Consider the following 13,035-nt stretch of genomic DNA (forward strand, 5'->3'; position numbering starts at 1 on the left):
GTGCGGGTGGGAGCGGTGAGGAGTGTGGGTGCGGCCAACGGTGGAAAAAGCCAGGGGACAGGGAGCCTACCCCAGGAGAAATTTCACCCGCCACCCATGCAAGTGGCCATGCCGCCCCATGCAGGGGTTCGGGCAAGGGGCAGGCAGGGCTCGGGCCAGCCCTGCACTGGGGGAGGGAGAGGACTAGCCCCACGCGGTGTCCTATTTTCCCTTTGGGAAATATGGTGTATATTTGCAGGCAGCATGGGTGAAATGTTCACATTTTTACTCTGCAACCACCAGGGCTACAAAACGCCCTTTCTCTTTGCTGGGAGTGGCGGGGGGGGGGTCCCCCGTGATCGCGTGACTCCAGGAGCTGGGGATTCCAGCAAACCCCCCCGCAATGGTGCAATGGCGCACACTTTCCCCAAATCGGGAAGCTGAAGGGTTAAAAAGCGTGGAGGAGGCGCCTAAATCTTTCGGTGCCTGGGGAAAGCAGGCCGTGTTTACAGAGGGACGGAAAATGGAGGGACCTTCCTGTGCCAACCCCTCTCCGCCCCCCCGGACACCTGGGTCCCTCCGGGGCTGGCTTGGGCGTACGGGGCCGAGTCCCCCTCTGAGCGCAGCAGGAGAAACAGCCGCAGAGGCAGGAAATCGGGGGCTGCAGGGCCGGGGGTGGGGCTCGGAGCCCAACCGGGGCTGGAACCGGAACCCCCCCCCCCCCCAGCTGAGCCAGGTCCGGGCCGCAGGAGAGCTCCGGGGCAGGGGGCTCAGTCTACCAGGAAGCAAAGCAGGGCGCTGGCTGGAGATGGGGAAATTGTGAGTGATGATGGTGCAGCGAAGGCAGAAGGGCTCAATGGGCATTTCTGCTCTGCCCTTGGAAAGACGCTCCATGGAGTATTGTAATTGTACGGTATGTAGAACTGCCAGGGGTCCCGTTTTGTCCAGTCGGAAAGGGGACCGGACACTCAACGTCCGGTTATCGGTGTAATCGCAGGCAGCCTCTCCGCGCAGAGGGCGGCAAGAGCAGCAGCTGCTGCTACCTGGGGGAGCTGCTCAGCTGTTGACGGAGAGAAGTGGTTCCAGCCTCCAGCAGACTGAAGTAGGTTGGGTACTGGGGCTGCCCAGAAGGGGATCTTGTCTGCCCTTCCCTCAGCCCCTTGCTCCGGGGACCGCCCGCCCCCCTGCCCTGCTGCGTCCCAGTTGCCCCGGCTCCTTACTCTGGGGACCGACTTTTCTGAGCCAGAGCCCCACTGCTGGGCCCTGATTGGGCAGCCAGGCTTCCTATCAGCTCCTCCCGGCCTGGCTCTGCAGGTGGCAGGTGAGTGGGGGAGGAATGATGGGGGGAGGCTTGGGGAAGAAGCGGGGCCTCAGGGAAGAGGTGGAATGGGGCCTGGGGAGGGGAAGTAGAAAGTTGGCAACCCTAGCCCCAGACCCTCACTCTGAGGACCGACCCCACCCCCCGCACACCCCGCTGTGCCCTGATTGTCCCCACCCCGGTCCCTTGCTCTGGGGACTGTCCTCCACCCCACTGTGCCACGATTGACTTCTCTGACACAACACTCAGCAAAGGTTTGAACAACGGATGCCGTGTGTTAAGAGTCAATGTAGTCCAGAAAAATGAAGATGATCCCTGAGAATCACCTTTATGACAGAACTGTGTACTCTAAGGAATGCCAGGTAACTGATTTGTAAATATAAACATTGTCTGTGATGGGGATGTGGTGTTGGATTATGAACTAAATTCTTTGCATTCTCTCTTCTGGGTGGGTTTTTTATTGTTTGAAAGGTTAAAACAAATTTCAGAATATATTATCTTAATACAGTCGACTTAATATATCAACATGGTAGTGTCTTGTTTTGTTAATCTGGAGAGCAGCTGGTATCAAATATAAATTATATTGTTATCTTATAGTTTTCACATCAGTTTGTCACTGCTTAATAATACTCTCCCAAACATGAAAAATCGTGACACCGTAAGCATGCAGTCCAACCCCCTGCTCAAAGCAGGACCAACACCAACTAAATCATCCCAGCCAGGATGCAAATATGCAGAGATGTCCTTGCAGAAACGGGTCAAAACACCTCTGTTAACTTTAGCTCCACTGAAAAATAGCTTATGACAAAATATAGAGGATGATATAATATAATAGTCCTGTATTAAGGGGACCTGGGCAGTCTCTGGTCAGAAGTATTGACCAGACTCCAAAAGTCCAGTTAGTGCAATTTTCTATCTTCTTCTAGTGTCCTGTAACAAATAATACCTGAAATTAGAATATATATCTGTCAGAACAACATATTTGATTGACTCTTTGAATTAACTTTTTTAGTGCGCAACCACAAGCAGAGGGGAGCAACTGGCCTTTAAAGAGTTAAGTGCCTAGCCAGCAGGCTTCAGCGGTCAGCTACGTAGTTAACATCGCGGCATCCTCAGTCAACGCTCTTTTATCTGGTGGCTAAACTGTGCTGCAGTCAGACTAGTGCGAGGTGAAATGGCGGCACCCGAAAAGAGAAAGATTCGAAGGCTGTGCTCTTTTAAAGACAAGTGGTTGCAACTCCCAGCGTATCGGAATTGGCTTATGAAAGCAAGTGAAGACTCGGGGTATTGTTCTATTTGTCGTGTTCAATTCACGGTTAAGTTTGATTCTGTAAAAGCTATCAAGCATCATGCGGAGACACCGGGTCACAAAATCAAAGTACGAGCACAGGTACGGTCTAGTACTATGGATAAATTCTTCGTAAAGGCTGATACCTCTGAAGAAGAACACATGTGCACAGCTGAATTGCTTCTAACATATCATGGAGTTAAACACCAGCATAGCTACCGTTCTCAAGATTGCGGAAGTACGCTGTACTGCTCCATTTTCACTGATTCCAAGATAGCTTCCAAAATTCACTGCAGAAGGACAAAAGTGGAGGTTTTGATCGAGAAAGTATTAGCCCCCCATTCATTGAAACTGGCTTTGCAAGACATTGGATCAACATCGTTCTCAATAGCGATGGATGCTTCTAATAAAGGGAACACAAAATTATTCCCAGTTGCCGTCCGCTACTTTAATAAAGATAAGGGAAGCTGCATGTGTATCATAGACTTTTTTGAGGATGCAGACGAAACATCAGAGGCAATCGCAAACAACTTAAAAAGTTGTCTTCAAAATGCCGGTCTGATACATAATCGAATTGTGGCGTATGGAGCAGACAATGCAGCTGTTAATTTTGAAAAACACAAGTCTGTTTTCGTGCACCTAAAACGAATGTTGGATTTACCAAACCTTGTGCCAGGCCATTGCAGTGCTCACATACTACACAATACGGCAAAACATGGCTTGAAAATGCTCTCTTATGATGTAGAGCACTTGGTCATCAACGTTTTCAGTGAATTCTCGTCCAGTGAAAAGAATATTAGTGAACTTAAAGAGTTCTTTGACTTCATGGGGACAGAATATTCAGAAATCTTACCCCATATATCTACACGTTTTCTGACCCTTTTCACTGCAGTAGACAGGTTACTGAAGAATTGGCCAGCACTCAAATCTTACTTTGTGAGCAAAGGAGAGGAAAATGTGTGCCGTGCAATATGGGCCTTCCTTTCTGAGCAAGAGCATGCAGTGTCCAACGATGAAACTCTTACGCTTCCCGAGCTGTACATCTATTTTGTGCACAACATTATGAGCCAATTTAACAACACCATAAAGGTTCTTGAGAGTGATTATGTTCAGGTAACTGAACTGTATACTACATTCAACAAGCTGAGGAGAGAGATTCAGAATCGACAAGAGAGAGGATTCTATGGGTACAAGGTGACACAGTTCTTGAAGAAACTACCACCTAACAAGCAGAATAAATTTGTTGGAGATGCCCAACGGGCTTACACACGCATGGTACAGTACCTGGAAAAGTGGTTTGATTTCAGTGAAAACTCTTTCTATAAGTTGTGTGCGCCCCTCAATCTGGACAGACCTCTTGAGCTAGACGAACTGTGTGCTTTGACGACAAGCTTGGGCATTCAAGTGGATGGAGATGAACTATTTACAGAAATGTGTACATTGAATGATGTGCTACCGACCCTAAAGAGTTTGACAAATTGTGCTGAATCGACACTGCGTCGGCAGTCACAAGAGCCCCACAATGTCTCTGAGGTGTGGGTAGAATTCTTTAAGCGCTGCGAGGCCCCGAACTTACTTAAAATTGTGCAGCACGTGCTTGCTACCCCACCCAGCAACACATTTGTGGAAGGCATTTTCAGGGTTATGAAGAACTTGCGGACCGACAAAAGGAATCGGCTCCAAGTGGACATGGCAAAAGCTGAGCTATTCGTGCACTTCAACTATCAAATGACATGTGCCGAGTTTGCTGGATTTTTGAAGACGGAAGCGGCTAAGGAGCTTGTGGGAGCGGCAAGAAAATATCAGAAGTATAAATTTAGATAGGTTTTAAATTGCTATTCTCATGAAAGTTCTTTGTGGCTGTACTAGGGAGTTCCTTGCACTGTTTTTGTTTTTTAATGTCTTGTGAAGTATAAAGAAGATATAAAGGTTGTATGAAATGATTATACAGCATCTGGTGATGTCCAAAAATGTACAACTTGGCACCTAACCGTATATTAAAGCACACGCAGAAAAGCAACCTGGTTTTCAGAGGTTTTGTGGGTGCTCAGCACCACTGAAAACCAACTTAGCTTTATGAAAGTGTCCAATTGAGGTGCCTAATTTTAGACGGTGAGGTTTGAAAGGTTTTGCGTACATCCTTTAGACTTGATAAGTGATTAGGTTCCAATAGAACAGAATGGATAAACGTATAATGTTTTTTTTGTTATGCCTGGAAACATTTACATCTACCTTGGGTTTATGCAAATACTATTGCACAGATCAGTTCAAAGAATAAAATCTCACCATCATTTTCCTGTGTACTATGTTACCAAACTCTAATTTCATTATAAGTCAGTGGGGAGATTAAGGCCATGTCCACACTTGAGATGTTACAGTGGCACAGCTGTACCAATGCAAGATATAAGATCTCTTGTGTAGCCGCTCTGTGCTGATGGGAGAGAGCTCTCCCGCCAACATAAAGCACTCTACCGCTCGTGCCAGCGAAACTTATGTCACTTGGGGGGGGGTGTTTTTTTTTCCACACCCTTGAGCAACATAAGTTTTGCTGACATACGTGGTAGTGTAGTGTAGCCTTAGTGAAATCAGGAAAAGCTCAGTACAGTGGGACACTGAAGAGAGAGAATGGGAAAGGGGAGTGTTAAAAGGCTCCGCGGGTGCTAACTATGCTTTTTTTTCCGAGCCAGAGCCCAGCCGCTGTCCCCAGATTGGGCAGACAGGCAGGCTCCACGTGAGCTTCTCCCAGCCCAACTCTGCGGGTGGCAGGTGAGTCCCGGGGGTGGAGGGGCAGAGTGAATGATGGAGGGTGGGAGGGGGAGAGGAGCAAGGGGGAAGAGGCGGGGTAGGGGGTGGAGCCTCATGGAAGAGGCGGAGCATCGGGGGTGGGGCAGGGGTGTCCGGTTTTTAGCAGTTGGAAAGTTGGCAACCCTGATCGTATGACAATGCTGGAATACTTTCTAGACTGTTAGTAACCAAGGAGGACGTTAAAAAAAAAAATGAGTAGGAATAAACTTTTAAAAGTCAGCAGGCCCAGATAGCTTACACTCAGAAGTCCTGAAACAGGTGAGTGAGGAGATCTGTGGCCTGCTGCTGTTCATTTTTAATACATCTCGGAATACTGGGGAAAACCCAGAAGACTGCAAGAGAGCTAATGTCCTGCCAATATTTAAAAAGGGCAAGTTGGATAACCTGGGTTACCCTGACGTCAATCCTAGGCAGAATAATGGAACGGAAAATAATGTCAGATAAAGCATTAAAGGATGGGGTTATAGCTAAGGCAAGTCATCATGGTTTTTTAATTGAAAATGGGTCTTGTCAGATCTGATTTCATTCTTTAATGAGGTGGCAAGTTTGGTCAAAAAAGCTAACTGCGTAGATGTAATAGACGTAGACTTCGGTAAGAGGTATTTGATTTCGTGACGTCCAACGTTCTGACGTAAAATTCAGCCTATACCATAGCCGTAAATTACACACTAAGTGGATTAAAAACTGGCTGACTGATAGATCTCAGTCATTAATGGAGAATCCTTACTGAATGACGGTGTTCCTCATGGGGTTCTGCAGGCATTGGTCCAGCGCTTTCATTTCATTAATGATCTGGAAGTAAATACAAAATCACGGCTGACAAAATATGCAGGTGTCCCAAAGATTGGCGAGTGATAAATAATGAGGACAGAATAGTTATACAGAGCGACCTGGATTTCAATCGAGCCAAATGCAAAGTTATACATCTAGGAACAAGGAAGGCAGGCCTTGCCCCAGAATGAGGAACTGTATCCTGGAAAGCAGTGCCTTTGAAAAGGATTTATGGGTCAGTGGATGAGCAACTCAACAAGAGCTCCCAGTGTGATGCTGTGGCAAAAAGGGTTTATGCAACCCTTGGATGTATAAACAGGAGAGGAGCAGGGAAGTGGTTTCACCTGTGTATATGGCATTGGTGAGACTGATACTGGGATGTTGCAGCCAGTTCTGGTGTCAGTGTTTTTAAAAAGGGTGTTGAAAAAATTGGAGAGGGTGCAGAGAAGAGCTCCAAAAATGATTTAATGGCTGCAAAAAATGCCGTCGAGTGAGAGGTTAGGGCTTGCCTAGACATGTAACTAATCCAGAATAAGGTGGTATATGTGGGGGGTGGGTGAACATAAAACGGATTAACTATTGATTAAGTTTACGTGTGGACACTCTTATTCCAGAGTTAGCTCAATCCACTTGTGTCCGGGGTTGGGATAGAAGGATGGCTGCAGATCGGGAATGAGGGGCATGGGCAGAGCTGTGTCTAGGGGAAGCTTTGACAGACACAGACTGGCTCAAGCCAGGACTATTGGCCTCTCTCTCCCATGAGCCCCTGCAGCGCCCCTTGCTGGCCCTGGGGTCTGTGTCCCCTCCATATCTCAGTGGGATATTCCCTACCATCTCCCCTCTCAGACCCAACTCTTCCTAGAGGGTCCCAAGCCCCAGCTCCACGTTGACATGTTTGGCTCTTTCCCAGGTTGTGGTGGGTGTGGACGTCAAGGAAGAGAACTCAGAGAGGATGGCATCCCCTGGGGCATTATGCGAATATCCTGGCTTCCAGCTGAAGTGGCTGCAGCCCCATCCTGAGTGTGTATCCCAGGATGCAGGACAGGGTGAACCTCCAGGACCCCAGAACAATGCACCAAATGTCCCCAGAGAGGCGCCCCAGCCCCTCCAGGAAATAGGTATGGGGCAGAATGTGGGGGGCTGACAAGGGACAGGGAGGGGAGTGACCAGAGCTGGGCATATGGAGGGCACAGGCTGGTTCGGGCAGGCCGCAATGCTGTGGCCACATTGTGGACAATTCAGTGGTCTGCTGGTGTCAGTGCAGGGAGGGGATGTAACTGATCAGCCCCGTGCCCCACCCCTGAGCAGGGAGTCTCCTCCTTTGACTGAGTTACAGTAGCACCCCCAACAGGATCGGGGCCCCGTCATGTTAGGCACGGCACAGACACACAGTGAGTGGGGACCTTGTTGCGCCAGGCATTGCACGGACACATACGACCAAGATTGGGGCCCCGTCGTGCCAGGCACTGCACAGACACAGTCCCTGCCCTGAAAAACTCATGTCTAAACAGACAAAAGTTGGGAGGGGAAACAGAGGCGCAGTGACGTACCCAGGGTCACACAGCAGCTCCGTGGTGGTGGAGCCAGGAATTTAATCCAGGCGTCCTGAGTCCCACCCCACTACCTGCCCCGTTATCCCAGGCTGCATCTGCATCTGCCCTGCCTTCCCTCCCAACTACCCCTATGTGGCCCCATCCTCTCACAGCCCCTCCTTGTCCCCAGCCACCCTGGATTCTGCCCTCGCTGCGGAGTGGAGTCCTGGGCGCCGGGACCGCTCGCCCTCGTCAGCCTCCAGCTGAGCCGTACCCAGCTCTGTTTCCTTCCGTCAGCATTTCCAGCGCTGCTGCCTGAGCTCAACTCCTCTCCCCCACCCGCAACGGAGATGGGGCAAGGGTCCCTGGAGCAGCCAGCACTGAGAGGAGAGTCCCGGGGGCTGCAGGGGCCGGTGCAGTTTGAGGACGTGGCTGTGACCTTCACGGAGGCGGAGTGGGAGCTGCTGGATGAGGAGCAGAGGGAGCTGTACAGGGACGTCATGCTGGAGAACTATTGGAGCCTTCAGTCGCTGGGTAAGGGACTGCGTGTCTCGGGGGAAGGTCTGGGCCAGATCCTGGTGCCTGGGATTCGGCCCCGGGAAGCCAGCAGCCCAGGGAGAATCTGAAGGAGCTCGGTATGTTTTAGTTTGTCCCAGAGGAGTTAAGAGGTGATGTGATCCTAGCCTGTAAGCACCAACACAGGGAGGGGACTGCTGGGAAGAGAGGGCTCTTTAACATCCAGACAAAGGCAGGGTCTGACTGGGAGCAGATGGGAGATGAATTCTGGCTGGGAATTGGGGACCATTGTTTATCTGGGAGGGGAATGAACATTGGGAGAGCTCCCCTCGGGACAGGGTGGATTCTCCCTCACTGGGAGTCTGTCAGTGGAGATGGGGCGTCTCTGTCCCAAAGCCCCGCTCCAGCTCAGCCAGGAGTTTACTGAGCCAGAGGCAGGAGTCGCTGGGAGAGATTCTCTGGCCGGGTTAGGCAGGAGGCTGGGCTGGATGGGCACATTCTTCGATTCCCTTTATTTCTATGGGGTCAGCCCCCTGGTGCCTAGTGTGCAGCGCCTGTCACAGAGACGCTGTCACTTCCTATCTAAAAGGAGATCCAGGAATGGACCTGCCTGGTGTAAATGCCTTCCTGGGGGCTGCCACACCTGCCTGTCCTTGTTCTTGGGGATGGGCTCTGGTACCGGCCCTTGGCCAGGCTGCCGTCGGGATAGGGGAGAAAGGAGGCACTACCCTGCCCACCCCCTGCTGCTACTACACACCCACAGTCTCCCTGAGAACATGGCTTCCCTGTGCATGCCCTGATCTCAGGCTCTCCAGCAGGGGTCAGCCTTCCCATCATTCCCAGTGGGTCCCAGACGCCGCTTCCCTCCCATGGGGATCACACCTCCCCCTGTGCCGAGAACCCCACCCATGTCACCTCTGTCCTTTCTCTCCCCCACGCACAGGGTTCCACATTCCCAAGCCAGATGTAATCTCCTGCATGGAGCAAGGGCAGGCGCCATGGGTCCCGGATCCCCTGCCCACCCCTAAAAGGTGCCACACTACAGGTAAGAAACATTGGATCAACTCGGACCCACCATAATCCCGAACACAGAACTGGGATGCAGCTCTCCCACTCGTATTCTGTTCCCAGCTGGTCCCTCCGGAGAGACTGTCATGTCCCCAGCTGCCCTTCCGTAGCTAGCAGCGCCAGCCCCTCTGCCAAGGGGTGTTGTAACTAGATCAGGGTGACATTTTTTGGACAAATACAATTTTCACTAAAAAATGCATTTTTTGTGGCTCCGAAACTATTCCTGAATTTGGGTTGAATTCAATTAGTAGTTTCAGCTGGAAAAAAAACCATGGGAAACACTTAAAAACAACCTCTCAAGGTTTTGAGGTGACCATTTTGAAATGTTTCGTTTCTACTTTTCTGAAGTTTGTCCAATTTAAAAAAAGAAAAGGGTGAAAAACACCCAAAAACAACTGAATTGAAACAAAACACTTTTTAAAAAGATCAGTGTTATGCCAGCCAAAAGGTTTCTGTAGATCTGAAACCAAATTTTTTCAAGTTCTCCAGTTGGATCAAAAAATTTGGAAAAAAAACCAGTTTTGGTTCAAAACTAACACACATTTTTTTGTGGGGGGGATTTTTTGGTTGAGCCTGTGAACTACAAAATCAGTTATTCACTCAGCTCTAATTATAGTCAACAGCTTTGGTTCCACAGTTGGGCAGGCAAATTTGCAGGAAAATTTTTCTACACAGTTTGGAGAGTATCGGGGACTGTCTGAGCACAAAGCCAGGAAGCAGCTACTCGATGGGGATTTCTAAGCTGTAACAGCTCAATCTCTGTCCCCCACAAAAATGGCGTGCCACATCCCCTTCAAATTATTATAGTATGGTTAACTTCAGATCAGGGCCCCATTGTGCCCGGGTGCTGCATAGACATACAGTGCCTGAGATTGGGGCCCCATTGCACTGGGCGCTGCCCAGACACACAGTGAGAGACAGTCCCTGTCACAGAGTTTATCCTCTAAATAGACAATACGAAAGGAAGGATTATTTTGGTTGTTTTATAGGTGGGGAACTGAGCCTCAGAGAGAGAGAGTCAGTGCCCTGGCTCACTAGGTGCATTAAAAGAAAGTAACTTGTGCTGGCAAGTTATTTACTTATTATTGTGATATTTTGCATGCGGTGTCATTGCAGGGCCCTGTCACTCCAGACATTGCACAGATACTGGACCAGAAGACAAAGCGCTGCCCTAAGAACTGGAGTCTAAAAATACCACTGCAGGAATGGTGCCGGGGGGGAAGGGTTGGAGCGGCATCAAATATATTGGTCTAGCAGCTATAATTCCCGAATGCCCCATTCCATGTTTTTTCCATTGGTTTAGGGCAATCCGGGCTGTTTGGATGAGTCCAGAGGGCTCAGGGGTTTATGTGTGATTGACCCAAGTAGAATGGAAGGTCAAATAAGGGACAGGAGTGGGTTTCTCTGGCCCACTGAGAAGGTCCAAGTTGTGCTCCCCTTCCCTGATGAGTCCTGCCCCTGCTCTGATAGCCGGGTATAAAATGGCTGGATTTCACTCCAAAACTATGACTTCCACCCTGGGCACTTCAGTTCAGTCTTCTTCATAGGCAGCCGAAAGGGGATTTCTTTTTATACTATATTCTCCCAGCATGCTTTGCCACAGACAAGGCTGTTTAGATGGCTGTCATGGTGGATTGTATTTCCCAGCATGCCTTGTCACAGGTAGGGCTCGTAAAATGGCTGCCATGGTGGATGAAGCTTCCCAGAATGCCTTGCCACAGGCAAGACTACAAAGATGGCCATTATAATGGTGGAAGGTTCCTAGGACAGGGCCGAGTTAGACAACCCCTCATGGCTGGCTTTCCTGTGTTCCAGCCAGCGTCAGGGCCATGAGAGGTGGCAAGGAGCTAAGGTGGTGGCAGTAGGAAGCTCCCGAGAGGGTGGCGCTGCCCCATGTCCCCTCCCCACAGCCGCTGAGCACATGGGAGCAGTGCCACCGCTGCCCCAAATGCGGTAAAAGCTTCCTCACCACCTCGGCCCTGCAGATGCATCGGAGGAACCGTTCTGTAGAGAAGCCATTCCAGTGCAGTTCCTGCAGGCTGCAGTTCAGCCAGGGTTACAATCTGATCAAGTACCAGGCCCCGCACATGGGGGGAGCACCCCTACTGGTGCCCTGACTACAGCCAGTTTCGCTGTCAGAGCAACTCCATCATGCACCGCTGCATGGCCCATGCCTGCACCGAGACCGCCAAGAGCGTCACCAGAAGCTCCAATGTTCTCAAGCGCGGGGCCCGCACAGTCGGCCGGCCGCATCTTTGCCACCAGTGTGGGAAGAGCTTCGTCTCCAGGTCCAACCTGCAGGTGCACTGCCTCAGCCACGGAGGGGCAAGGCCCAACAAGTGCCCCCAGTGTGGGAAAAGCTTCAACCGAGCTCTCTCCAAGCTTATCGGGCATCAGCGCATGCACACGGGCGAGCGCCCCTTCACATACCACGAGTGTGGGAGGGGCTTCAGCCAGAACTCGCACCTCGCCCAGCACAGGAGAGTCCACGTGCCCTGATGGCCCAGGTGGTGCTGGGTGGCCGGCGTGGGACAGCACTCACTGCTCACAGACATCAGACACAGTTTAGAAGAAGAACAAACACACAACCCTGGCAAACTGAAATGGGCAGCTCTGTGCTGCGTGGGTCTGCCCATGAGCCTGCCCTTCAAAGTGAAAATAAAATAAAGCATCATTTTAAAGAAATATTCCATGGGCAGCACTGACTTCAGATACTGGAGGGTAGGTGGGTGCTAGGGCTCCTGGGTGGTAGGGAGGGGTTGGGGAAGCTAGAAGGTAGGTGGGTGCTAAGTAGGGGGGATTGGATGGGAACAGGGTGCTTGTGGGAGAGCTGGTGGCTACTTGGAGATAGATGGCGTTGGGGGAGGGTTGAGAGGTGCTGGGGGAGTAGTTGCGTGCTTTCATAGCTGGGTAGTTTGGGGGGGTCCTGTAGGGCAGACTCTTGGATGTTAGGAGTCTCCAGGGGTGCTGGAGGGGGTATTAAGGGGTACCTGGGGAGGGGGGCAGTAGAGGTGCTGAGGTTGTTGTGGGTGGGGGTATGGACGAAGGTTGGAGGAGCTCTTTGAGGGTTAGCAAGAGATCAAGGAGGGGTATTGCTTTCGATGGGGGATGGATACTCACAGCTGTAATGCTAAGCATGGGCAGAAGCTGCTGGCAAGATCGGGGCACTAATAACCCAGTAATTATTGCTCATAAATAAAGCTGCGATTGAGTCACAGAGGTTAGGGAAGTCAAAGAAGCCGTGACTTCCAAAGACCTCCATGACTTCAGCCAGCGCCGGCTGGGAGCTGCAGGGTCCCCTGCCACCTCCGCCATGGGCAGCACAGGGGCACCCCCGATGCTCCCCTCTGCCGCGAGCAGCACAGGGGCACCCCCCCGGCTCCTGGCTGCTGCCCACCGTGGGCAGCAAGGGGAACCCCCACAGCTCTGGGCCACTGCAGGAGGCAGTGGGACCCCCGCAGCTCAGAGGCCCCAGCAGAGGGGGACCCTGGAGCTCCCAGCCACACGCAGCTGCCCAGCCCGTCCATTTTGTCAAGGATATTTTTAGTAAAAGTCAGGGACAGGTCATGGACTTCCGTGAATTTTTCAATATTGCCGGTGACCTGTCCGTGACTTTCTAAAAATATCCATGACAAAATCTGAGACTTAAACGTAAATAATAATTCAGAGACACAAAACAAGCACTGAAAAGGACATTCTGAGGAAACATTTTTCAGCATTGGGTCCAAAGGGGGATTAATGGCCTCGACTTAACTGGC

At 50.9% G+C, this 13,035-nt stretch overlaps 1 protein-coding gene across 3 annotated transcripts; it reads left to right on the top strand.

The window, feature by feature from the left end:
* The first annotated feature begins 515 nt into the window (after positions 1–515).
* On the top strand, positions 516–11,706 carry LOC141988622 (uncharacterized). 3 transcript variants are annotated; one of them, XM_074954459.1, is made up of 8 exons: positions 516–1,081; positions 1,547–1,659; positions 2,310–4,393; positions 5,273–5,351; positions 7,072–7,279; positions 7,991–8,227; positions 9,153–9,254; positions 10,394–11,706. In XM_074954459.1, the coding sequence occupies exons 3-8, from the start codon at positions 2,472–2,474 to the stop codon at positions 10,450–10,452; spliced, it is 2,607 nt and encodes an 868-aa protein (XP_074810560.1). In that variant the 5' UTR covers positions 516–1,081; positions 1,547–1,659; positions 2,310–2,471; the 3' UTR covers positions 10,453–11,706. The 3 variants fall into 3 exon arrangements, with proteins under 3 accessions (XP_074810560.1, XP_074810561.1, XP_074810562.1); XM_074954460.1 differs by lacking the exon at positions 1,547–1,659 and having other exon boundaries at positions 516–1,300; XM_074954461.1 differs by lacking the exon at positions 1,547–1,659 and having other exon boundaries at positions 516–892.
* Positions 11,707–13,035: the final 1,329 nt, after the last annotated feature.

This window comes from Natator depressus, chromosome 6 (assembly GCF_965152275.1).
Source record: "Natator depressus isolate rNatDep1 chromosome 6, rNatDep2.hap1, whole genome shotgun sequence".
NCBI lineage: Eukaryota > Metazoa > Chordata > Testudines > Cheloniidae > Natator > Natator depressus.

Excerpts from the sequence above, each read along its gene's own strand:
- LOC141988622 (XM_074954460.1), top strand. The coding sequence starts at position 2,472 with ATGGCGGCACCCGAAAAGAGAAAGATTCGAAGGCTGTGCTCTTTTAAA. Across the intron at positions 5,352-7,071 it reads CCCAACTCTGCGGGTGGCAG|GTTGTGGTGGGTGTGGACGT; the intron begins GTGAGTCCCGGG and ends GCTCTTTCCCAG. Across the intron at positions 8,228-9,152 it reads TTGGAGCCTTCAGTCGCTGG|GGTTCCACATTCCCAAGCCA; the intron begins GTAAGGGACTGC and ends CCCCACGCACAG.